Source organism: Cydia amplana, chromosome 7, assembly GCF_948474715.1.
Source record: "Cydia amplana chromosome 7, ilCydAmpl1.1, whole genome shotgun sequence".
Taxonomy (NCBI): Eukaryota; Metazoa; Arthropoda; class Insecta; order Lepidoptera; family Tortricidae; genus Cydia; species Cydia amplana.
In genome coordinates, this window is record NC_086075.1 from 6,326,022 (window position 1) to 6,354,002 (window position 27,981).

The window sequence follows — 27,981 nt, forward strand, 5'->3', positions numbered from 1 at the left end:
TTTGCTGACTTTTTAGAATGTTAACCCAATATGTATGTCGTGTTAATTATTTTTTAATATTACAGAATTTTCAATATTACTGATTCATGTATTGAGGATTATATTGACCGTTTAACATATTTAAACATAATTTCAATCAAAATTTCAAATATTTACCTATATGTAATAAAAAAAATCTTAAGTACATTTAAATATAATTTATTATACTTATCACCTTAGTAGTTTACTTAGCAAAGACATAACAATACAATACAACATCAACTTTCAGGAACCTTAGCTTCATCTTCAATTTTCTCAATATCTTCAATACTTATGTCTCCCGAAAATTCATCGATAATAACACTGCCCTTTTTTAAGAAAGGTTCATGCAATGCTTTGTAAAGCTTTTTGGCTTTAGTAGCCCCGAACCCAGGGCATTCTGCCAGCCTACTCTCAGTTGCTTTGATTATATTTGCTAGAGTACCAAATGTTGTTAGTAATGTCATGGCATCTGTTTTGTTGACTGGTTTTACTGAAGACAATGCATTAATGATCTGAAATAAAAAAAATAGATTCTTACAAGGCAAAATGTACCTACTTTACTTATGCATATAGTAATTTCGTAAATCACCATTTTCAACCCCCTGCCATATTTTACGAGAAGAATATACATATACTATGACTGTATGTATAGGTATACTAAACAACTTATACTTCCCGAAATTAATGGTTACACACATACATTTTGGCTAATCAGATGTTAATCTTTTCTATGGGAGAGCCTTATTTTAAGACGCTTAAATATGACGTACATCAAAATAAACTAGTAATACTAGACTAGCATTAGTAGCATTACTAGTACTTATATAAGGTTATTGAGAGATTAGGACTAACTGTTGAGCTGTATTGCTGCATAAAAAAATTGGTGATGGTGGGGGAGATTCCTGCCATCAATTATAATAGAAAGAAAGTTTATTAACAGACATAGGAATCCGTGGGGCAAATTTTCTTGACAGGTAGGGATTTCCTATATCAATAAACTCAATTATCGATGCTCGTTCTGTATGTACTAGTGATCACTCAAAGGTTTGCTTGTAAAAATATGTTATTATTAAAAGTGTAAAAATCAAATAAAATAATAACTCAATTTGCTTTGATTGATAATCAATCAATAAAGAGGTTGAGATAATATTGACTATTTTATAGTGCAATAAGTATTACGCCCTACCTTTATAACCTAGCGATTATTTAAAATATGCTATCTGTGAATTTCATACTTGTCTTCAAAACAATAGTTACAAAAACACACACAATGTTGGGGGTGATCACTAGTATATGTAGTGTAGGGACGCCCGGCCGGATGCAGGCGGGCTGTCGATCGCGTGTCGCGTTCATTCACTAGTATATAGAACGAGCATCGATAATTAAGTTTATCGATATAGGAAGTCCCTACCTGTCAAGAAAATTTGCCCCACAGATTCCAATGTCTGTTTATTAATTAATTACCTTCTGGTGTGGATCATTCTCAATCTTCTCCATGATCCGATCAGGTGGTTTGTTCTCATATATTTTGTAGTTCTCAATGATTTTAGCAGCTTCCTCGGGGCTCCATGCCAGCATGAGGGTCATGTCAGTCAGGAGGCATATCCTCGTTAGATTCTTCAATGCAGCATGAGGATCTTTAAGGTCTACCTGAAATATAGTTTTACCTGTAGTAATGAGACTGTAGTCTGTAGAGATGACTATAGTACACCAGTAATATATCAAAGTATTTTATTTATTACAGTAAAACCCACTTTTATATGATCACATTGAATATAATTTCTCACGTAATACGCAATTTTACGCTAGTCCCTGCAACTTGTACTATTTTTAGTATTTTTCACAGATAACATAATAGGTACTATTAAAACAGTTTTTACTGTATAACTGGGTTTTACTGCATTACTATAGGAACTTCATTGATTTTATAGGAATAAATCGTTCATATACTTTCTGCATATATAAGTAATTAGCTTCCTTACCTGAACTAAAAGAACTCTCAGTTCGTATTTCTTTCCTAATTCCTTTAATCTATTGTTTATATAGTCCGGGTTCAGATTGTGGTACCTCACTGAGAGAAATAGCACACAAATAGTTTTACCTATCTCATAATCTGGAATTATATCATCATATTCCCATGGGACACTGGTCACAAACTTTAATAGAGGGTTGCCACGCTATAAATAAAGAAAAAAGGAAGTAAGTTCATAAGATATTTAAAATGGCCATAAAACAAGTAGGGTAAGAAGGGTATGTTGCCAATATTAGGGTAATCGTCCAACATAACGACCGTACAAATAAAATTATTCTTTATGGCACACTTTACAAAATGGAAAACAGTATAAAAAAAATATCACAGATTCTCCTCTTCATCTAGCACTTTCCCATTACATTCTAAATAAGAACAAGGTCTGCAAAAATCTTAAACATATGTAGTGTAGCAAATACCTTGTGCATATAAGTTTTTAACAGTTATCACGGTGGTAGACTAACCTGCTTTTGATTTACTAATACACAATGAGTCTTAGAAGATGCTGGTTTTGATGTTCCTTCTGATGTACCTTACAAAAAATTAAACTTATTTATAAAATATAAAAGCGACCAATTTTATTACTTTTGGTGTTGTATCGTTACAATAGTACATAAAGTAAAACTTACTTGGCTCATCCAGTTTCGGTTGCTTAGGAGAAGTTGGCTCACTGATTTCGGCCAAGATATCGTCAAAGCCATCCTCAAGCTCCATTTTGTTGGGTATCTAACGTATCTAATTAATAAATTAGGTTAGTATTCACTATTCTTTAGTTTATTTTTTGACAGATCACGGAGAATGGGTTTGTTTTGAAATTTGACAAAAAGTGGGTTTACGAAGAAAGCAACAATCTTTGTAATGGTATATTAATAAAATTGGTGGTCACTTTTCTAATTCATGGTAAATGAAAAAAGAAAAGTGTTATATTATCAGTATTAGAAATATTTAAAGTAACGTAATAGATAAGAAAATTTATGCATTTCCTGAATTTTTTTACAGGTTGTTTCAATATCAAACTTTGTACATGCTAACTTGACGTGACATTCCGAAACCAAACGAATTTATGTGATTTTATAAAAAAAAATTATTAATAAAATATAATTGTTACAATATTCGCTACGAAAATTAAATTAACCGTATACAGATAAATACATTTGGCACTTATCAAACATTTTTCTTTTAATCTAGCCTGACCTTTTTACATTGTTAGGAAATATTTCTTAGATTTCGAACGCTTTCAAATTCTAACCTACTTATATTTAAACTTTGACAGCAGCTGCTGTTGTTGTTTTGTTACTTTTCTTTGCAATGAAAATTATTCCATTAAATGTAACAATGAAACAATTCACATAACAGTTATTACATTCGGACATCAAAACAACATTATATGATGAATTCGTTTTAGACATGAATAACTTTAAGGAAAAGTCAAATAACGATGGACCCGATCAAGATGACGATCTATTTGACGATTCTTCAATTATGGCTCATTTTGAAAATAATTCGTTTAAAGACAGATCTAACTTCTCGAAAAGTGTAATTAACGACTCCCTGAATAACAGTCATAATTCTTTTAATGTCAGGTAAGATAAAATTTTACTTTCCCGCCACTCCTTTGTACAAGATGCTATAGGTTAATCTATAGTTTTTAATAATATTTTTTTAGCGCTCTGTGCTGTGATGAAGAGATCAGTGGCTATGACCGCCTGACTGGCAAGACATGGATCTACCCCACCAACTACCCTGTCAGGGACTATCAGTTCAACATTATCAGAGCTGCTCTAATGAAAAACACTTTAGTAAGTTCCATTACTTGTTAATTTCAAAACTCTTGATAACAGTTCTTTCTACGGCAATGGGTCGATTTGGCCTCAAACTACTGCATATTCCATTTGCATTATAACAAAGTGCCACAGCAAAAGTGTTAATGTAGAACTTTAATATCTGAATACAAGTATAATGGGTGAATCAACTTTTAGAACACTGATTTCGTGTCCCTAGACTTCCTAGCAAAAAAAATCGATTTTTCAAAAACCATATTTTTTTTTTACTAGTTTGTTTACGCGGGCATTATTAGATACGTAAATATTTAATTAACACAATAAATTAACAACTTGATGAGATAAAAGTCACATTTTGTACGGTAACGCAGTAGAAAAAGGCAAAAATGGTGTGTCCCTGATTTTTGTATGGGAGATAACTTTTCTTCTCCTGCGTTACCATACAAAATGTAACTTTTATCTGATCAAGTTGTTAATTTTAATGTGTTCTTAAATACTTATGGATCTAATAATGCCCGTGTAAACAAAAAAGTAAAAATATCGACATGGTTTTTGAAAAATTCATTTTTCTTTGGTTTGGTTAGCGAGTCCTAGGGACACGAAATTAAGTGTTCTAAAAGTTGATTCACCCAAATAAAACTATTTACAATTTACATACAGACATAAAAATACAAGTAGCCCTCAATTTGACAGTGGTGGTACCAATGCTCACTTTCAGGATGCTCCTTGTTGGTGACAACAAACCATACTGACAATACACATCAGGACACAAAATTAAATAAAGAATCAATATGATAGGTTTCATCTTGTTCATTCCAAAGTAGGTCTGCAAAATGACGAATATTAAAAAGAAATCATTCAGTATCACGTCAGGTAACTGAATCTAAAATTGAATGAGCACTTTTATTCAACAGGTGAGCCTGCCTACGGGATTGGGTAAAACATTTATAGCAGCGGTAATAATGTACAACTTCTACCGTTGGTACCCCCTCGGCAAGATTGTGTTCACGGCCCCGACAAGACCTCTGGTGGCTCAGCAGATTGACGCTTGCTACAACATCATAGCAATTCCTCCTAATGACACCATTGAAATGACAGGTATATCTGATTCTTATACTATGAGGTAATTGAGGTATATTAATTCCCATAAATCAGTGGTTCCTAACCTGGGGGTAATTACCCCCGTGGGGGTAAAACTGGTATTTTACGGGGGTAATAAGCTAACCTAATATAACAATACAACAAACGTACACGTTTTATTTTTTTATTACCATTGGGAGGAGGGGTAAAATCAGGTTCCGTAGTTAGTCATAGGGGTAACCGGACTGAAAAGGTTAGGAACCACTGCCCTAAATACTGCCTGTCCTATTATTACGATATTTTGTTCCTATCATTGACGTTTATGGTTTTTATCCTAAGGCCCCAGGTCCTACCTATAAAAATACCTATTCAGTTTGATCTAATTTAAACCATGTTCAATAGGAACAGAGTCGCTTTTGCTTTGTTTCGCTCAATTTTCAAACAACGCAAAATCAACTCTATTTCTTGAAATGAAATGAAATGAAATGAAATCGTTTATTCACAATGAACATATGGTATTATAAGATCTTAAATTACAAGCATTGCGTCCCATGATATATTCAGTCTAGGTAGACGTGTGAAAACAGTTGTCAGTGATTAGGTAGATCACTCTGTCGTTTAAAGTTCATTATATTAGGTATATTTACAAGATTAATTATAATTTAGCATCAAGTAACAATATTTAAAACATGAAAATACTGAAATGAAAATTAAGTACAATCAAAAAATACAATAAATATAGGGTAAATTATAAAAGATCTTCAGATGTCAATTAACATTTTAAAACGTATGCAATAAAAATTCGTTCTTACAATTTAGGTTCAAATTTCAGTGGCAAATTGTGTGTGTTGGCAAAATGTGCCCTATAAACTTCCTAATTCGGGCTGCTTTGTAATGATTTCAGGGCACATGCCAGTCAACACTCGTAAACTCCACTGGCAGGCTAAAAGGGTATTCTTCGCCACACCGCAAGTCATCTACAACGACATCAAGTCCGGTATTTGTCCGAGTGACAAGATCCGGTGCTTGGTGGTAGACGAGGCACACCGCGCGCGCGGGAACTACGCATATTGCCAGATCGTGGCAACTTTGACTGAGATGAAGCATAAGACGTATAGGATGCTGGCTTTGTCAGCCACGCCGGGGAGTAAAGTTGATGATGTTATCAATGTAAGTTAGGGTAACATTCCATTTCTGACCGCAGCTGCACTACTGGTACTGAACGCGTCGCTGTTACTGTCAATTTCCATAGTAAAATTGACAGTAGTGCAGCTGTCGTTGGAAATGGACTGTCACCTTTAGGTATATTAATTGGTAATGGTGGTGCATACAGTACCTATATCCAACAAAGTATTTAACTGATAGCGGTTTCTTTAAGGTTATCTCACAACAAAGTGTGCACTGCTGGTTCTTGGTAGATTTGAAGAAACCTGTGGCATATAATATAGAAAAAGGTTGCAAAATAAAATGTTGTTAAAGTTGACGATGCTATTAATGTACCTACTAGGACAATGACACACTGGGGAGTAAAGTTGTCTACAAACCATATGCTACAGTACAGCGCCATGCCATCTACGTCAGCTGTCTAAACCAGGGATGTTGCGGATGCCGATTTTTTGACATCCGCGGATGCGGATTTTTAAAGGCTCACATCCGCAGATACGGATGCGGATGCGGATGTCAAGATAGGTACATAAAAAACGCCAAATATTACATTTTAGTAACTTTTTTTTTCATAAAACCGGCCAAGTGCGAGTCGGACTCGCGTTCCAAGGGTTCCGTAAATTAAATCCCACTCACGCTTGACTGCTCATTTCTAATAGGTTTTTTGGTTAATGACTGAATTACCTAGCAGTCTAGCACTTACGCCGATGCTAAGACGTTCCTGTACCGACCTGTTCCACATCCGCATCCGCATTAAATCCGCATCGATTTTATGCGGATGCGGATGCAGATGCGGATGTTGAAAATAATGCGGAAGTTCCGCGATTGCGGATGCGGATGCGGATATTCGCAACATCCCTGGTCTAAACTACGACTCTTATTTGACACCAGTTTCAGTGATTTTTTGTTTTTGTTAAAAATAATGTGTCTTTTTATTTCACTCAACTCAATTTCTTCCTTTGCATAAGTAAACGTGCTCTAATAATAACACTGTTTTTATTTATTTTCAGGTAGTAAAACACCTGAACATAGCCCATTTGGAGCTGCGAACAGAGAACTGTATAGACGTGGCACCGTACAGCCACTCGAGGAAAATCAACACCGTTGTTGTTCAACTAGGGCCAGAGCTGACGCAGCTAAGAAACAATTACGTTGAGGTAATAAGAAGATTTATCGAAAGTCACTTGCGTTGTCTAACGACGCAGACTATTTTTATATTTTACTAGCTTTTGCCCGCAGCTTCGCCCGCGCAGGAGAGTTTTTTTAATTAAACCCCCATTTCACCCCTTTAGGGGATGAATTTTGAAAAATCCTTTCTTAGTAGTGGACCCCTAGACCTTATAAGGAACCTACTTGACAAATTTGGACTTTCTAGTCCCAGCGGTTTGGGCTGTGCGTTGATTTAAGTCAGTCAGTCAGGTCTTTCACGTTTATGTATATAGATTAATATTATTTGTACAAAAACTCTTTCGGGCTTACAGTTGACCCCAAAACATTCACAAAATAATATCCCCACACATACAATGTCAACTTAATAAATACCAGAATGAAATACTTAAATAATGAAGTAATGTTTTTTTTTTTTTTGTAATTAATATTAGAGTCTTAACGTAGTTTTTAACTAAAATTGAACTCTATTGCTTAGTTAATAAAGCCAGCACCTATTGCGTTCTTTGGATTCAATTTACAGAATGAAACTTTATTGGTAAAAATAATAAATCGACATTTTCTTCGATAACTGAATTTTCTAGATTTTGGATGGCTACGCGAGAAGACTGAAACAAATGAACATTCTACCACACAACGTTGGTAACTTGTCGAAAGGCCGCATTGTAATGCTATATAAGGAATACCAAGGAAAGGAGCGGGGGAGTAGGTAAATATGTAAAAAAAATCATTGTCATTTTTCTATTAAAAAAAACCAGTAAGTTATTTAAACTCGTGAAATATCACCAGGCCAAAAATCGCTGCACACTACCACTGACTTTTACATTTTGCAGGCACCCACAACACAACTACATAATGAAAGACTTCACACTCCTAATAGCCTTATACCACGGCCTAGAACTACTAGTTAAGCACGGCGCTCGAGTCTTCCTTAACTTCTTCGACGACCATCCCGAGAAATCGTGGCTTCAAGCCGATGATCGGCTTACGGCGTTACTGGAACGGCTGCGCGATGATTTAGGAGTGAACCCTATGGCACTCGACACGAGTATTCTTCCAGATGGTTCTATCCCTGACGTAAGTAAACATTTTCCAACGAACATTCAGAGATAGCTTAGCTTCAAGCCGATGATCGGCTTACGGCGTTACTTGAACGGCTGCGCGATGATTTGGGAGTGAACCCCATGACACACGAGTATTTTTCCAGATGGTTCTATCCCTGACGTAAGTAAACATTTTCCAACGAACGTTCAGAGAAAGCTTGGCTTCAAGCCGATGATCGGCTTACGGCGTTACTTGAACGGCTGCGCGATGATTTGGGAGTGAACCCTATGACACACGAGTATTTTTCCAGATGGTTCTATCCCTGACGTAAGTAAACATTTTCCAACGAACGTTCAGAGAAAGCTTGGCTTCAAGCCGATGATCGGCTTACGGCGTTACTTGAACGGCTGCGCGATGATTTGGGAGTGAACCCTATGGCACTCGACACTAGTATTCTTCCAGATGGTTCTATCCCTGACGTAAGTAAGCATTTTCCGACGAACATTCAGAGAAAGCTTGGCTTCAAGCCGATGATCGGCTTACGGCGTTACTGGAACGGCTGCGCGATGATTTAGGAGTGAACCCTATGGCACTCTACACTAGTATTCTTCCAGATGGTTCTATCCCTGACGTAAGTAAACATTTTCCAACGAACATTCAGAGAAAGCTTGGCTTCAAGCCGATGATCGGCTTACGGCGTTACTGGAACGGCTGCGCGATGATTTAGGAGTGAACCCTATGGCACTCGACACGAGTATTCTTTCGGATGGGTCAATACTAAATGTATAAGTGTTTTTTTCCAAAATTAAACGAACGGTAAATTATTTGTGATTTTAAAAATTCACAATTATTAAATAGTGCGAGAGCAAATAAAACGAGAGCATGTCAGATGTTGGATATGTATAGTTGAAGTAAGAACAAACGAAAACGATTTGCGAGCAGGTAATGAAAGTGCTGACGCTCTTTATTAATAACATTTAATTCAAGGAGGAGTCACATTTGTTATTAAATTGGCACGTATCGATATCGAAGACACTTGAGTAGATATTTAATTAATCACTAGTGCATTTTTGCTCTCGCCAGCGCTTTGGAAAATTAATCTTTTTTTTTACAGATACCCAGAGACCTGCATTTCGGCCACCCAAAATTCGACAGACTGAAGGAGATCATGCTGGAACATTTTCAAGCGGCGAAACGCAACGGACAGGATACGAAAGCGATAGGTATATAATTGAAATTTGATTTTCATTTTGTATGTGATGTCGCGTCAGTGGGACTCAAAAGGGTTAAATGGCACTTTTCCATTATATTTTTGTCTCTGGGTTTGATGTTCCAAAACAGCACAAAATACAAACGCCGAACGCGGACGTTCCAATCGGCATCCTCTCTCAGTCAATTTTCTAGCGTGTTTGTAAACAAAATAACACTAGGTATTTATTCAGTTATTATATGTATTTATGAGCCGCACCGATCTAATCTGGTATGATTATAGATTACCTACATATTATTTCACGATACATATTGTTTTTCCAGTATTCTGCGAGTACCGAGAGAGCGTAAATTTGGTCCACTGCTTGTTGTTGCAATGCCGGCCGCTGATTGTACCACAGATGTTCGTCGGCCAAGGCGCCTCTGGTAAGTATATAGTTTATATAATATAAACCAATATTTGAATAGATTCATGATTCATGTACCTATTTCATTCCACTTAAAACTTAGTATAGATATTGCAGTTGAGAAATTAATTTACCGCAGTTTTAATTTCATAGTCAACCACAGACCATATTTTTAGTACATTTTCTACTCACGTCAATATCACAAAAAAATCTGATATATTTTTTTGTGCAGTTTTACAGATATTTAGCGCGTTTATCAATCAATTTTATTTTTCTGACGCAACTTTGTCAATTTTCAATGGCGCTTCTGGTGTCGAAAGAAATACTAAAATCGGCCGTCTGAACCTATTGCAAGAATTACCTAAATGAGCAAACATTTTTGTATGTTTTCCACAGGTAAAGACAACAAGCCAGTGGTATCACAAAAGCAGCAACTACGTGTGATGCGACAGTTCCGCGAGGGAGCGTGCAACGCTTTAGTGGCGACTTGCGTCTGTGAAGAAGGACTAGATGTCGGCTCGGTCGACCTCATCTTATGCTTCGATATATCTACAGCGTCGCCAGTGCGTCTCGTGCAGAGGTATACTATGTCTTTGTTATTGTTTAACATGGGATGCGAGGGCGCGTGCAACGCGTTAGTGGTGACTTGCGTCTGCGGAGAAGGCCTAGATGTCGGCTCGGTCGACCTCATCTTATGCTTCGATATATCTACAGCGTCGCCAGTGCGGCTCGTGCAGAGGTATACTATGTCTTTGTTATTGTCTAACATGGGATGAGGGCGCGTGCAACGCGTTACTGGCTACCTGCGTCTGCGAAGAAGGACTAGATGTCGGCTCGGTCGACCTCATCTTATGCTTCGATATATCTACAGCGTCGCCAGTGCGTCTCGTGCAGAGGTATACTATATCTTTGTTATTGTTTAACATGGGATGCGAGGGCGCGTGCAACGCGTTAGTGGTGACTTGCGTTTGCGGAGAAGGCCTAGATGTCGGCTCGGTCGACCTCATCTTATGCTTCGATATATCTACAGCGTCGCCAGTGCGGCTCGTGCAGAGGTATACTATGTCTTTGTTATTGTCTAACATGGGATGAGGGCGCGTGCAACGCGTTACTGGCTACCTGCGTCTGCGAAGAAGGACTAGATGTCGGCTCGGTCGACCTCATCTTATGCTTCGATATATCTACAGCGTCGCCAGTGCGTCTCGTGCAGAGGTATACTATATCTTTGTTATTGTCTAACATGGGATGCGAGGGCGCGTGCAACGCGTTAGTGGCGACTTGCGTCTGCGAAGAAGGACTAGATGTCGGCTCGGTCGACCTCATCTTATGCTTCGATATATCTACAGCGTCGCCAGTGCGGCTCGTGCAGAGGTATACTATGTCTTTGTTATTGTCTAACATGGGATGAGGGCGCGTGCAACGCGTTACTGGCTACCTGCGTCTGCGAAAGAGGGCTAGATGTCGGCTCGGTCGACCTCATCTTATGCTTCGATATATCTACAGCGTCGCCAGTGCGTCTCGTGCAGAGGTATACTATATCTTTGTTATTGTCTAACATGGGATGCGAGGGCGCGTGCAAAGCGTTACTGGCTACATGCGTCTGCGAAGAAGGACTAGATGTCGGCTCGGTCGACCTCATCATATGCTTCGATATATCTACAGCGTCGCCAGTGCGTCTCGTGCAGAGGTATACTATGTCTTTGTTATTGTCTAACATGGGATGCGAGGGCGCGTGCAACGCGTTAGTAGCGACTTGCGTCTGCGAAGAAGGACTAGATGTCGGCTCGGTCGACCTCATCTTATGCTTCGATATATCTACAGCGTCGCCAGTGCGGCTCGTGCAGAGGTATACTATGTCTTTGTTATTGTCTAACATGGGATGCGAGGGCGCGTGCAATGCGTTAGTGGTGACTTGCGTCTGCGGAGAAGGCCTAGATGTCGGCTCGGTCGACCTCATCTTATGCTTCGATATATCTACAGCGTCGCCAGTGCGTCTCGTGCAGAGGTATACTATGTCTTTGTTATTGTCTAACATGTGATGCGAGGGCGCGTGCAACGCTTTAGTAGCAACTTGCGTCTGCGAAGAAGGACTAGATGTCGGCTCGGTCGACCTCATCTTATGCTTCGATATATCTACAGCGTCGCCAGTGCGGCTCGAGCAGAGGTATACTATGTCTTTATTACTGTCTGTCATGTGATGCGAGAGTTCCGCGGGAGCGTGCAACGCGTTAGTGGCGACTTGCGTCTGCGGAGAAGGCCTAGATGTCGGCTCGGTCGACCTCATCTTATGCTTCGATATATCTACAGCGTCGCCAGTGCGTCTCGTGCAGAGGTATACTATGTCTTTGTTACTGTCTGACATGTGATGCGAGGGCGCGTGCAACGCTTTAGTATCAATCGATCGCGTATGTTTTTAGGATCAAATGTCTATATGGGACCCATTGCATTAAAGCAACACATTAGTCAGAAATTATAGCCAAAGTCTGACAGTCGCACTTCACTCGCGAAACGCTCGTAACAAAACGAGAAGGGAACGTGACGTCAAGGTCTCTGAGAGCCCATCTTGTCGTATGGACAAAACAAGAAAATTGCGTTTTCGTCGGTGAAATATTGCGTTTATGTATATAGTTGCTATACAATATTTTTTTGGATAAAATGTAAGGAATCGAATGGTACCCTTACTGTTATCGTTTTTGGAAGTTAAAAAAAACTTTGAAACTTACAGGTCCTGTGTTTTTGTAACATTTCCATATATTATTTTAATATCCACATTATTGTGATAAATTGCTTGTTTGCTATCTATTTTACTAGACTTTGTTATAAAATTCAACATGTTTCATCATCCCTATTATCTATAGTCTATCAAACCAATATTATATTGGTACTGTAGTTACTTTTGAAGGTCTCGACGATGGCTTAGTCGATCTCACCTCCTTCGACACCTTTACCACACTTTTTATTCAAATATTTTATATGTGCTTTAATAAAACGAAACGTTTAATGTAGGTATGTATTTTAACTAGCATTTATAAAAATATTTCAACCAAATCATTCACTCTAAAAAAAAAAATATTGTTGGTAATCAGTCTATAACTACTGTAATTTGCTTACTGGCTCCACCAGCTCCAGAAAAATCAATTACAAACTTATTGCATTTTTTATGGTATTCTATCCCTTTACTCATAGTACTCACTCTAGAAAAGTAAGGTATTTTTATCGTTATTACCCTATCTGACTGGGTTGGATCTGACAGAGTGTAATTATGTTGGGCACCATTAATTTGTCTCATTAGAGATAAATATTTGTTGCTGCTTATTCCTGCGATCGTACCTCCTGTTTCACTCCAAAAATTTATACCTAAGTAACCTTCGTTTAGTATTTGTATGGCTTGAACTTGAGCTGAATTTTCTAGAATGATAACAGCTTTATTTCTTGCGTATTCCGTTATTTCAAACTGTTTGATTCCTGGCAATATAACATATGCATATTTAGCGTCAAATGGCATTCGTCCGTGATCAATTATAAATTTGCGATATGTTCCCGTGTACAAACTTTCGTTTGCATTTATATTTATATCTTTATAAGTTCCAGATCGTGTTTCAAATATAATATCAACAGTTTGTCTATCAAGAAAATAGTAACCGGTCGACGAACGTTGATGATCAGATTTTAGAAATAACCAGTTCACATTAAGTTCTTTTGTTGATTCTTTTATTTGGCCATTGTCAGACAAAACTTCATAATTAAATGCATTATTTAGGAGTCTGTTATCTACAATTGTCTCGATCGATGCTGGTGTACTTCCAGAAATTCCAGCACCTAGAGCTACAATTTGTCCTTCTACTATAAACCACGATTTTTTCCCCTTGAGATCCATTGACAATGGCCGGTTATAATTTTTAAATCCTTCTTTATTTAAAGCCATTCCGACCACCGCTTGGCTGCCACTGGCAACACCGCCGACCCAACTTTCTTTAGAGGTAAATTGCTGCCAACTTGACAATTCATCATTCAGGTCTATAGTATCTACTGTTGTACCTGGAAATCTATACGGATCAACCGTTGGCCAATAGGCGTTCCTAAACAGGACGTCATCATAGTTATATAGATAAATGGCACCATCTGCGGTATGCCATCCTCGTGTATTCTCAATATTACCTGATTCGAACGCTGAAATACGGCTGGAGTATAAACTTAAACCCAATGTATAATTCATGGTTTGTTGAACAAAACGATCCATTGATGCATACATTTTGGCTCCCACGAATGGTAACTTATCTCCGATTGTAGAAGAATCATTTAATAAACTAATTGTAATTAGCAAATCTTTATACTTTCTTGGGTTTGAAAAGTAGTAATCTGGATTCTGGCGCATCCAGTACTTTACTGATTCTTTTAGTTTTTTCTTACTCTCGGCTGATGCGAATGTAGCTATAGTCAACAACGTGTACATGACATCTGAGCCAATTTGTGTAGTTGATGGCTGCCTAGAAATCGCACGACCGTTAACTGGTGCTATCATTTCCCCCCGATATATAAGTGGTAAAAAAGCCCGTCCTACGCATTCTACAAAGGGTTCTAGTTGGTTGGAAGATATTGCAAATTTAGAACCTTGTGTAATGACAAGTATGTCACCCATTTTTTTAACTAGATCATTACCATACGTTCCTGTGTAAGGAATAACGTGATGCTCGATATAGGACCCGTCTTTATAAAACCCGTCATATTTTGTCACAGGTAGCATTACTTTGACAATACTCTCTAGTACTAGAGATATTTTTGCTTCGTTTTTTGTTAAAATACCCAAGCCTAGAACGGCTCTCGCAAGTTCAACTCTCTGCGAACTAGACGCTTCGTTTCTAGACACGGTTACTATGTAAATTGTGTCATCTTTATCCGTGCTTTGCAGTTTGTAATATGGATCTTGAACATATGCGCTAATAATATTTGTGTACTGTTTAAATTTTTCATCGGTTAGGTAATTTTTTATTATAATCAGGATATCTAGTAGATATGTCGGCGCGCCGACTTGCCAATGCCACCAATTTCCGTAATATCCCTCCCCGTCATACCGTTCCGATGACACCATAAATTCTAGACAATCTTTTACTGTCGAGAGAAGTGTTGCATTTTCATAATATATTGTCCCGTTCGTTCCATAAGCTAAAGTTAGTATATACAACACACGAAATTGTATAGACAAATCGTCTGCACGTGTAGCTCCTTTCATGTTTGGCCAGAGTATTATTCTACGGGGACTTTTGACCAAGTTTCTGTAATAATAATCAGCCTCTTCAGATATGGCATTAACGTACTTAACTACTGCAGAATTTGTGTTGTCGAAATCGTCAGACACCAATAGGTTCCTGTATTTTTTACTTAAGTCGTCAAATTCATCATTTGTTAATATGAGTAATTTTTGAGGGGACACCAAAGCCTGAAAAAATACGAAATATAATTATTTTAAATAACATACAATGTCACTTATATTTAAATATTTTCACATATGAATTTATCACTTATCATTATACATCTTATGCCTTTAAACGAGCAATTATTGATTGTTTATTTATTTATTTATATAACTATATATTTCGGCGATCTCGGAACCGGCTCTAACGATTTCGATGAAATTTGGTATATGGTGGTTTTCGGGGGCAAAAAATCGATCTAGCTAGGTCTTATCTTTGGGAAAACGCAAATTTTTGAGTTTTTATATGTTTACCGAGCAAAGCTCGGTCTCCCAGATATTATTAATTATACACCAAGGAACAAACAAAGGCACAAATAATAGATACTCTTACGGAGCTTAATTGTGTTTATTTGTGACGTTATCTATCTAAAGGGACCTTATTGTCGATGGCGCTTACGCCATTATTAAAGATGGTCCGATATAAATATAATGCCGCGCGACGCTGTGCGGCGTAAGTGCCATCGATAATAAGGTCCCTTTTCATAGATAATGCCCCATTTACCTACCGGATGTTTCTTGAGTTGAGTGAACCAGATTTCTGCAAAAGTAGCATACATTTTATATCCATTATCTAAAATATAAACTTACGCCCGTTTTATTACTGCATGTTTTGAGCTAGCATCATTACTGAATTATCATATAACCGACACGATTAAATATACAAAATCCCTTAAAAAACTGTACAGAAATATATAGATTAGATTATATTTATTTATTTCACAACATATGATTACAGTACAAATTACATTAATGTCAATTTATAAGAATCTATATTGTGATCGTCAGAAATACATTTATAGGTAGGTAGGTAGGTACAGGTACTAGGTACGAGACAACAAGTATTTATATGTTATCCTCGTAAGGCTCGCGGTCCTAAGTCCTAACTATTATATAGTATTTATTATGTTCGATAAAATTGAAATCAATTTTCAATCGGGATGGAGCTGTATTTCTTTCGTTTCGTTAAATTTTCAAACAAAGCTAAATCATTCTTTTCCTACATTGTAGTTTTTTTCTTGTATGGCCCCAGCCTTAGGAGGTTATACTCGTAAAAAAACACTACTTAAGTTTCTGACCAAAAATATTTATAACTTGATTTTGCGAAAAAAACTATAAGTACAGTCACGTTTAAACTCACACTACTTTTTGCGGTGATAACTTTTTTCATTCACACAAAGATTTGGAACTATCTGCCATAGTAAAAGTATTAGAACTTAGAATAAGCTATCCAGTGACATATTGGTCATTAGGCCAATTTGCCCACCCTCCTTTACAATGTAATAGTTATTTGTTTTACAAGGGGGCAAAGTTGTTGTTTAACCGCTCGTGCTAATATTGACACCCGAGTAAGCGAAAGATTCCAAAATTCGGTTCGAAAAATGGAATCTTGAGCGTTGCGAGGGTTTCAAAGCACGAGGGTTAAACAAAAGTTAAAAGTCAATTCTACCAGCAAACATAAGAAAACAACTCAAAATAATTTGCATTTGATTACTTTGCCTCACATGTGAATAAAATGCAACTTTGCTATCAGTTTTTGAAGTGCAAAGTAAGCCTTTCCGAGCTGGTGTGGTGAAAAATCACTAGGTTAGCTTGTATTTTATTATGCAATAGGCCCTTGAACTAAGTATTCGTGTGTATACTTACTTTTCACCCGTATGTCTATAAACGTCCCGAAATAACCGTAAAAATAGTAAATACTTCCCGATACCAATATAAATACAAAATAACGTAATTTTATTATTCGACTCTCCATTGCTCCCTGTTTGCTTGAAATCCACGAAAGGACTGGTTACCAATAATAATCCTATATTTTACCGGGAGATCTATCATAATAATATAATATTGAACCAGTTGTACGAGTCATTCCCACACTCCGATGGTGATATCACTGCCATTACACAATTTGTAGGGCATTTTCCTTGAAATGTGACTAATAATATGTTTATTTTTTAAATATCTGAATGCCGCTCTAGGCTTTTGTAGCCTGACATAATCATGACCCTGCTATTCTATTCGCGATCTCGTATACCAGTAATAAGGCCCGTACCTACCGAAAAGTTTTTTTACAGAGTCTGCATACCAGTAAAATACTGGATGGTTAACAGTTTTTTAGGGTTCCGTAGCCAAATGGCAAAAAACGGAACCCTTATGGATTCGTCATGTCTGTCTGTCCGTCAGTCTGTCCGTCCGTATGTCACAGCCACTTTTTTCCGAAACTATCTTCTCTTCTTCTTCGTGTAGACGGATCAAACTTCTTAAAACTAAATCTTTGTCTGCCAATACTTTGCCACTTCTAGCCCTCGAGGTGTAGCCCTCAGGAGATCTTCCTCAGTGCACATCGTTGAGCACAGAGAACACTGTCTCATGTGTATTGTTGTTTGAGGGACTCCACACTCGCAGGATGTATCCCCTTGTCGCCCAATTCCCCATCTCAAAAGATTATCTTTTGATCGGTCAGGCTCTTAATAGACTTAGGACGGGAGTTGGTCGGCCAACTCCCGTCCTAAGTCTATTAAGAGCCTTCCATACTGCCCACTTTTCCTTTCCCCCCGAAGGCAGGCGTTCCGCAGCTGGTATTCGTAACGATGAGTCGCTGAGTTGCAAATTCCATGATTTGAGACGAGCCTCCTGGGGAGTTTGGTGCTGGAGAGCTGGATTTGTAACAAAGCTCTTCCGGGACTTTAGTCTTGCAGAAACTGGTTTGTGGTCGTGCAGCGGGTGACGCGGATCACGCAGTTGTTTTTCACGCTCCACAGCCACCGCTACGTCTCTGCGTATGTCCGGCGGTGCAATTCCGCTCAGTTGGTATAGGTGGTCACGTTTGGTGGGTTTCAGGCATCCGGTTATTAGACGGCAGGACTCGTTGAGAGCTATGTCAATCTGGGCAGCATGTGTAGAATTCTTCCAGACTGGGCATGCATATTCTGCAGCCGAGAAGCTGATTGCGAGAGCCGTTGTGCGTAGGGTATGTGGGTATCCGAAACTATAAGAACTATACTGTTGAAACTTGGTAAGTAGATGTATTCTGTGAACCGCATTATGATTCTCACACAAAAATAAAAAAAAAGCAATAAAATTTGGGGTTTCCCCATATATAGATCTGAAACTCTGTATATTACCATGCAAACTTCCACCGAAAATTGGTTTGAACGAGATCTAGTAAGTAGTTTTTTTTAATACGTCAAAATCCCCTAAATACGGAACCCTTCATGGGCGAGTCCGACTCGCACTTGGCCGCTTTTTATTTTTTACTATATTCCTCAGTTTGTGTCATCTTGATGTATCGATTGGCATAATAATTTTACGTTAAGTATTGTTTTAATTTAAAATGCAGGACGAAAAAATAAAACGGAGAGAAACTGTTTTGCGAACATACCTTGAATATCCTAATTCAACTTTTGCAGCGGTTGGAAAGATGGTGAATGTTAGTCGTGCGACGGTGCGAAATATTGTTAATCGGTACGTAAAAGAATATCAGAATCCAAGACAAAGCTCGAAGTGGACGTCCGACGGGTCCTTCAAATAAAAAATTAGAAAAGAAAATAGTGTCTAGGTACTTACAAGAAAAATTGTAGTTTATCAGTGCGGGATGTGGCAAAAAAATTGAAAACTAGTTCATCTATGGTCCAGAGAGCCAAAGTGCGTCAAAATTTAAAGACTTATAAAAAAGTAAAAGCCCCAAAACAATGGTAAAACAATACAATAGTTCTATTTCAAGGTCGCGAAAACTGTACAAGCTTCTCTGCAACTTGGACGGAATATGCGATCTTATGGACGATGAGACGTATGTGAGATTTTGCAACTTTGCCAGGTGACCAATTCTTTACAACCGAAAATAGGGCGAATATAAGCGATCAGAAAAATGTATTTTTATGGAAAAGTTTGGCGAAAAATATTTAATCTGGCAAGCAATATGTTCCTGTGGAAAACGCACTGGGTCATTTATCACGCAAGGCACCATAAATGAAGATACAAAACCCCCAAATTGTCCCCAGCTATGACCAATGGGCGGTATTGGCCATTAGTCAAAGCAGAGTTGCGTAAAAACTGTACTCCAGCAACATCAGAGACAGATTTCCTATGGAGTATGATACCCATCGAAAATATAATTACCTCTAGCTCATCTTGAGGTAGCCAAGGTGATATATTCTAGCGATTAACTTGCTTCTTGCAGATGTGGTCGTACCGGGCGAGAGCGCGGAGGAAAAGTCTTCATTTTGGTCACAGAAGGCAGGGAACACCAGGTTAGTAAACTTCATCTCTTAGGGCCACTTACACCACCCCACTAACCCGAGATTAAGCGGTTAAACCGTTAGACCAGTGTCAAATTGTACTGGTAACCATGTTACCTCTAGGTTTAACCGGTTAACCCCGGGTTAGCGGAATGGAGCCAGTGGCACTTAAGGGAGTTAAAAAGAGGGTGAAGATATTTTTTCAAAACTAGTGACTTTAACCTTTTAACCGCCAGCAATTTTTGATCGAGCGTGCTCGTGTCGCCACCGACAGTAATTGTACCACGCAGAGTAAGGTTGGCATAGTTACGGGAGTTATAAATGTGCTGTAAAAACCAAATCAGATCTTTGTCTTATTTATCAGACTGTGGCGAAATGAGCTGGATATGTAATGTTTTATATCAGACTCTGGTGGTTAAAGGGTTAAAAGTCTTAAAAAGACATTACATTATATTGTTGGAATACCTACTAGAAAAAAAAAATTCAGTTTTCTTAAAATTATTTTTGTTATTGAAATCGACAAAGTACCTATTCAGTAGTTCAGGAAACAGAGGCTCAATCCAAAATGAAACTGATACAAACCTAATACTTATAAGTTTTTTTTTTGTAATTGTATAAGGCTGTAATACTTACTGTATTAGGTTTCAAGTAAATAAAGATTATTATTATTAAAAAAAAGTTATGTATGTGACTTATGTATTAACAGTATAAGTGTCTTGGCATAGGTACCTAGCTGTAAACTTGTACTTCTGTTTGATTAAATAAAGAATAAAGGTACTTTATTCTAACGGTGCAAATAAAAAGTTTTTTTTTCTGATATAACCTTGCATATATCCAGACACTAATGGACTGTATGCGCCGCCGAGACGGTCTGAACGCCAAAATCCTACAGTCCAAGGATGTGGCCAACAATCTGTACAAAGCCAACCCTCGCATGATGCCCCACGATCTGACGCCGGCGTGCCAGAAGATGTTCATCACCGTAAAGAAAACCGAAGCTAAGGATACGACGAAAGCACCGGCAGATAAGACAAAAAAGGTATGTTACTATAATTCACCATCAAATAATATTGGCAGTGAGCCGTAGACTTCTTGACCCCTAATGGCCCCGCCATTTGAATAATCGACTGTATGCGCCGCCGAGACAGTCTGAACGCCAAAATCCTGTTGTCCAAAAATGTAGCCAATAATCTGTATAAAGCCAACCCTCGCATGATGCCCCACGATCTGACGCCGGCGTGCCAGAAGATGTTCATCACCGTAAAGAAAACCGAAGCTAAGGACACGATGAAATCGGCAGATAATGCAAAAAAGGTATGTTACTATCATTACTCACTATCAAATAACAGTGGTAGTGACCTGTAGACCTCTTGACCCCTAATGGCTCCGCCATTTTGAATTATTGAATTGTATGCGTCGTGAAGACGATTTCAACATTTTCAACGCCAAAATCCTGCAGTATCCTAATGATTTTCATTGCTTTTTGCAGATTTGACCTAAAAATATTGAAGCAAGTTTTTTTTTACTTTTTTTCTTAGAACCAAAAAGACTTGCGTAGTATGCTAACGGCTGGCGCGAGTACTTCCGCATCTGCCACCGCTGTCGAAGGACCCGGTTTCATAACGGAGAGCGAATTCCAGGAGATCTTTCCCAACGGGTATCAGGAGACGGATTATTTGTTTAAACCTAAGGAATTCTGGGCAATGGATAAAGGTAAGCATTGCGATTTGGAATATCCCTTCAGAAATGTTTAATTTTTCTTATGTTGCTACATACAAGAAAGGTGGGTTAAGAAGGTGATCTTTCCGAGCCGATCAAGAGTTGATAAAGTGACCGCGACCTAAGTTATAATTTTGCCCCTACTTGTCTTTCTTTTCGCAGAGCATTGTTTGATGTATTTGCAGTTTATAAACTTACATGATCACGGTACGTGAGTCCGACCCGCATTAGCCTGGTTATTATTTTGTTATTAGCCTACTTCTATCTCGATGTATGTATCTAGGTGACGACCTTCCTCACTCCTAATCCTGAGCATAATCTCACCAATCCATCTAGAGTGCATCTCATCTAGGTCGTTTCATCATCTCCAATACACATATCACTTGACTTTGTTGTTTTAGAAACGTTCAAACAAGCGGCACACGAGGAAGGGAAACTAAATTTGTCAACTTGGTTGGAATGGCAAAGGAACCCACAGAACACAGTGAAAGTCGAGCACTCGGCCGACACCCAGGTTTTGACGTCCCTGCTGCAGTACAGTGACGCCAAGAGATTTGATTTACCGCCTTCTACACAGAATCCCAGTAACTAAATTTTTTATTGAATACGTTTCCACCGTCTTAATCTTGCTTCATTTAGACTTGCTATTTCAAAAGTATTCTCTATGGAATTACGTGTGTTGAACGGTATCGACACTTAAAATTCATATCTTTGACAAATAACTATGATTATTTATCCTTACAAGTATTTTCACTTTTAATTTTCAGCATTTAGCACACAAAATTTGGCAACACAAAATTTCTCTGTGCCCACCCCAGAAAAACCTAAACCGCCTAAAAAAACTAAAAAAGCTCCAGTGATCAAGTCTCCTGTAAAGAGATGCGGCGGTGACATTAGAGCTCTTTTCAGCACAGCCACCAAATCCACCAAAAATTACACTAAATTAATAAATGATCTAGGCATCCAAAATGACGGAAGTATTCCAACTAGCTTGATAAACTTACTGGTGGACCTAAGGTTGGATAACGAAGTAGTGCGGAACTGCCTAATATGTCAGAACATATGCGATTGTACCTTCATTGAAAATATAAGGAAGCACAGGAAAAAAGTTACTAAACACCTCTTTTTAACCAACCTGATATTGCCAGATATCAATTTGATTGATGACTTGGATGTGGACTCCCTTGTTATGCGCGAGAAAACTATTAATAATAGTCAAGACTTATTTGAAGACTACAAAGACAGCACATATATGGAAGTAAATAAGAATAATTGTAGTAATTTTGATTTAGAATTCGATTTTGGCTCGCCCGAAGAAACTGTTACCCCAGATGACAAAGTTGCGGAATCGGTTGAAAATACTGACAAAAATTTTGATCTGGGTGATATTGAGGAAATATTCGCTGACAGTAGTCCCGAAGAAGCCATTATTAAAGAAACAGAAGCTAAGAATGAAAGTGATCCCAAAGAAGCTTTAGGTTTCTTTGGATTAGACAGTATAGAAGACATTTTTGGTGAATCTGATGAAAGCAGATTAGAAGCGTCGCATGCAAAAGAAAATAAAACGGAAATCAATGAAAATAATAATCACGCTATAGATCAAGTTGATAAGTTCAAAGTGCAAGTAACAGAATCGGAAATCGTGTGTCCAGTTAGTCCGTCAATTTTATCAGGGCAAATAAAAACATCGAGAAAACCTGAAACATCACCCACGTCTCCAATACTTTGCACTCAGGTTCGAAAATATCAGCTGAGTACAAAAAGAAATCAGCCAAAGAGTTCCACACCATTAGGAAATGCTAAGAGACAGTTGATACCACCTAATACAAGTTCTAGTAGCAACATTGATCCTATGATATCCAATAAATCAGAATTAAATGTAAATAGTAAATCAGTGATAGATACAACAAATAAGAGCATGTTTACGATAACGCAGCTGGTCGATATGATCAATAATAAAACCGATCGTTCAATAACTCAAACTAATATTTCCAAAACTCTGGAACCTAAAGTAATGGAAGAGGATGATAGGAGTACATCACCTATTCTCTTAACACAAACTGTCAGAAAGAAAACTGTTCAGAGTTTAAATACATCAATTAAAAGTAATAACTCTGTTATACTAGATAAAAAGGTTGAAAGTCTAATTGTACTTGATAGTGATAGTAGCAGTGATTCAAATGAAGCTACTCAAATGTATGACATCGACGACTTAAAAATTAACTCTGAATTCAACGAGTCTAAGGTTAAAGAACCTTTTAGAAGTCCTCTAAGTAACAAACGAAAGTTATCTGAAGATGATGACGTCACTTTAAATGCTTCGCCATATTTTAATAAACGGCAAAAAATTGAAAATCATAAAAAACCGATTACACTGCAAGAGAAAGTGCTTGCTGCTCTCAATCGATCACAAAAACCGGACAATCATGACAGTAGTGTGAATTTTATGTTTTCTCAAAAAGAAAACGAGAATCCGCAAGAAAATATTATAAGCCCCAATGACGATGAAAAAGAAAAGTATGTAAACAGAATGAATTTGGAAATGCTTCAAGCTTTCAGACGGGATAGTCAAGTAAAGAATCCTAAGCGGTTATTCGAAGATAGTCCGATCGGAAAAGTGTCTTTGCAGAGGAGGATACCATTAAGTGATAGTGACGATGACTTTGTAAGTGATGACAGGAGAAGTCAGAGGCCAGTGACTAGCAGGAACAGTCGCAAGTCAACTACAAATCATAAAGTGAGAAAAGTAAGTAGCACTTGTTAATTTTGAATGGATCAAATCAAGACGTAGGTATTAAATAGATAGATCAACTATACTTTGGATTGAAGTGCATTTAGTAGGATCCCAACACAATCAAATTTAAATCAATTTTATAGGATGATCATGTACATATACTTTTATAATTCAGATTTAAGATTTCCTTATGTACGATACATGGATTGAATTTTTTTTTTTAACTAATCTTTTAAATATTATCCTTCCTGAGTCCATGACTTTTAGTTGAAACATTTTTCTTTATTAATTATAATATGAATCATGGTTTCTGTTTCCAGAAGAAAGCAGGAAATTCGTTCTTAGAGATAGAGGCAGAGGAATCAGACGACGCGTCGGGCAGCGACGACGAGCATTCAGACGACAGTGTCGGCAGCATCGTCGACTTCATCTGCGACGAGCCCGTGTCGCACTCGGACATACAGGCGCACTACATGAGATCTGTCACGTATGTATCCCTCTTTACCTTACTAGATCTACGATGAAGCTGATGCGTTCTTAGAGATACGCGTAGGAATCTGACGACGTGTCGGGCAGCGACGACGAGCATTCAGACGACAGTGTCGGCAGCATCGTAGACTTCATCTGCGACGAGCCCGTGTCGCACTCGGACATACAGGCGCACTACATGAGAGCTGTCACGTATGTATCCCTCTTTACCTTACTAGATCTACGATGAAGTTGATGCATTCTTAGAGATACGCGTAGGAATCTGACGACGCGTCGGGCAGCGACGACGAGCATTCAGACGACAGTGTCGGCAGCATCGTCGACTTCATCTGCGACGAGCCCGTGTCGCACTCGGACATACAGGCGCACTACATGAGAGCTGTCACGTATGTATCCCTCTTTACCTTACTAGATCTACGATGAAGTTGATGCATTCTTAGAGATACGCGTAGGAATCTGACGACGTGTCGGGCAGCGACGACGAGCATTCAGACGACAGTGTCGGCAGCATCGTCGACTTCATCTGCGACGAGCCCGTGTCGCACTCGGACATACAGGCGCACTACATGAGAGCTGTCACGTATGTATCCCCCTTTACCTTACTAGATCTACGATGAAGCTGATGCGTTCTTAGAGATACGCGTAGGAATCTGACGACGCGTCGGGCAGCGACATACACGTGGGGTTATTTCAGGCTTTTTCAAATAATATACGTAACTGGTTACTACAATGACTGTAGGAACTACATTTTCTATTTTGGTATAACGTATTTTTAACACGTTTCGTTTTATTGCAGAGGTACTGTGAATGGTGCGTTCAAAATCCCTGAACTACCCACAAGGTTTAAACGGGAGGAGATATTCTCGCAATTTGTCGAAGAGGACTCGTATGAAATGGTAAGCGAGGCACTGGTTCGAAAAAAGACGATACAACTGTCGGGCGTGTATTCCGATAGTAGATTATGTCACAAGAAACTAGAGTTATATATTTACGGCCTTAGTGACCCATCAGCCGTAAAAATGCATAGCGAATTCAGTCATAATTTATCCATGCAATTGAAGCGAGAAAGACCAATAAAGTGTTAGCGCCCGCGATAAAAGTATTTTTGTACCATGTGATATTCATTCATTCGTGTGATTTTCGCGCCACCATTGTAGAAAGTAATAGTACATTACTGCAGACGCCGGGAAAGAAGGGCTTGCCGGGTGAGTAGGTATAGCCGGCCGACCGTAGGGAGGCCGGATAGTGATACGAAGCCGGCAAGACCTTTTCACGGCTAGGCATGTATAGTGCTTTTCTCAAACATGCAATGAAATAAAAAAATACACCACTCAAAAAAAAAAACAAATTTATAATCTTTATAATAAAAATCTAACTTCACAACAAAAGTTTTTTAATTTTCCTTCCAATCCCGCCATAATTGTTTTTTTTTACGGAAGTCGTCCGTATTTTGCGTGTGTTCGAATAGACCTTATTAGGGCCATTATACACAATCTGATAATAAGAATCTCAATTTCTATAAATAAAATAAATGCAGAGGATTTTAAATATTGTCTATGGTCTCTGATGACTTACGTATAGACAAAATTTTAAATTTATTCATCAACACATTGAATCATACAGATTCGTATTCTTAATATCAGTACGTTCGTGTATAACAGGCGTTAACACGGATATTTTGGTCCGATAACGATTCGTTCACTAAAAATATAAAAAAAAAATATATTTCGGCTGTTTAGCCTGTTCATGGACACAGACCCCATGTTTACATTAGAATTAAAAAAAAATTACTTCCCGGCCTAGGCCTTCAATTTCGTATGAAATTCCTTTACAGTTCTCTGGAGTTGCTCCGCCCTAAACGTGATACTTCGAAGCCTGATATAACGCCCGGAGCGACGACATTTCAGTGCATGTTTGAGAAAAACTAGTAAAAGGCCACCAAGATGTCAATTTGTTTTCATTTTTAATACTCACTTACGTTTTTGAACACAGAGTAACGCCATATTCTAGTTATTTTTAGTTAGTACAAAAACGATGAAATCTATATAATTATTTGTTTTTTACAGGATAGCTTCTGTGTAGATTCCCATATTGGATTGACCCAAGTCAACGACGTTTCAGAGTTAGAATTAGCCGAAATCATCCTCGAAGAGAGGAAAACTAAGAAATCCAAACCACAGGGCCAAGTCGAGACAACCACCAATGGCGATAGTCCTTTAGTTAAACGCAAAAAGAAAAGTGCCATAAGGCAGATTCAGAGTGACTCTGATGATAGTACATAGTCAGGGGTATAAGCAGGCGTGGCTCACTCCGCGATTTCGTCGCTTTGCTAAAAGTATATCCGTTCCGCCCCAATTTTGGGGAAAGCCATAAGCCGCGCGTGGCGCTGTCGCCACCTAGCGGCCATATCTGTGCTGAACAGACGCGTTTTGTTAGAGCGAGTCTTCTGTACCTAGTACTATTATTTATTCTGTGGTATAAGTTAAGTTCAGCTGGACTGAACCGTTTTAACTGTGATATAACTTAATACTTCTGTAGACATACTCTAATAATGTTTATTGATTTTGAAATGTATAAATACAGATGTAGTGCATATTTTCCATCGTATTTTTTTACGGAATCGTACGAACTGTCTTGCTATTTCAGTCACTCTCGGTACAAAAAGTACTGAGGTTGACTGAAGTAGCATGACAAATACGATGGAATAGTTATTTACAGTACCTATGGGGCCATACGCACGCAGGCGACATACGCACGAAAAGTGCTATTTTACGCACTAGTGCGGAAAAGTAGCCCCATATGTACTGTAAAATAATTATGCACTACATCTGCACTAGAACCGTTTATTAGACCTGTCAATTGTGATTTTATTTTGTTTCGATCAATGTTTTTGAATTTGTATTCAGAACAAAACAAATTCAACCCTATTTCATGTAGCAAACGTTTTAAATTCAGCTGTCAAATCATATTTGAAGTGGCATCAGGAGGGCAAAGGGCATTGACTGTTTTAATTAAGCTAATGTATGAAAAATTTATATTGTAATAATTAATAATGATTTCGAATAATACTGCAGATAATTTTATAACTATGTATAAATAATCATGTTGATAAAGACGTGAAAATAAAAGTTCTTGTTTTTATTTCATTATTTATTGATATATTAGAATTAATAGGAGAGTCAACTTGGGAATACAGTGTTTTCTTGTACAAATGTCTTATGTTTATGACAGTTCTATGTCACAGATCTGTATTATAATTATTGCTTGACAAACGAATCATGAGCACAACAAAACATTTTTACTTAAATAGCAACGTCGTCAGCTGCAAAAATATCTGCACTCTTATCTCGTTTTAAATTACCTATCTCTTGACACCAATATTATATTGCCATTTAAATAGCGTTACTAGTATAGACATTTATATAGTGATAT

The 27,981-nt window shown here is 38.1% G+C and overlaps 2 protein-coding genes across 2 annotated transcripts; one reads left to right on the plus strand and one right to left on the minus strand.

The window, feature by feature from the left end:
- Positions 1-184: 184 nt before the first annotated feature.
- On the minus strand, positions 185-2,773 carry LOC134649829 (DNA excision repair protein ERCC-1). The gene is made up of 5 exons (XM_063504661.1): positions 2,680-2,773; positions 2,515-2,582; positions 2,004-2,198; positions 1,486-1,671; positions 185-533 (listed from the first exon to the last, which is right to left on the minus strand). Exons 1-5 carry the CDS (start codon positions 2,762-2,764, stop codon positions 258-260), a joined length of 810 nt encoding a protein of 269 aa, XP_063360731.1. The 5' UTR covers positions 2,765-2,773; the 3' UTR covers positions 185-257.
- A 630-nt stretch (positions 2,774-3,403) lies between these two features.
- On the plus strand, positions 3,404-26,831 carry LOC134649441 (Fanconi anemia group M protein). The gene is made up of 18 exons (XM_063504193.1): positions 3,404-3,633; positions 3,717-3,849; positions 4,746-4,929; positions 5,816-6,081; positions 7,086-7,232; positions 7,827-7,951; positions 8,076-8,319; positions 9,401-9,509; positions 9,820-9,921; positions 10,299-10,482; positions 19,550-19,619; positions 20,446-20,646; positions 21,146-21,320; positions 21,728-21,910; positions 22,094-24,072; positions 24,381-24,547; positions 25,346-25,445; positions 26,616-26,831. Exons 1-18 carry the CDS (start codon positions 3,458-3,460, stop codon positions 26,829-26,831), a joined length of 4,761 nt encoding a protein of 1,586 aa, XP_063360263.1. The 5' UTR covers positions 3,404-3,457.
- The last annotated feature ends 1,150 nt before the right edge of the window (positions 26,832-27,981 follow it).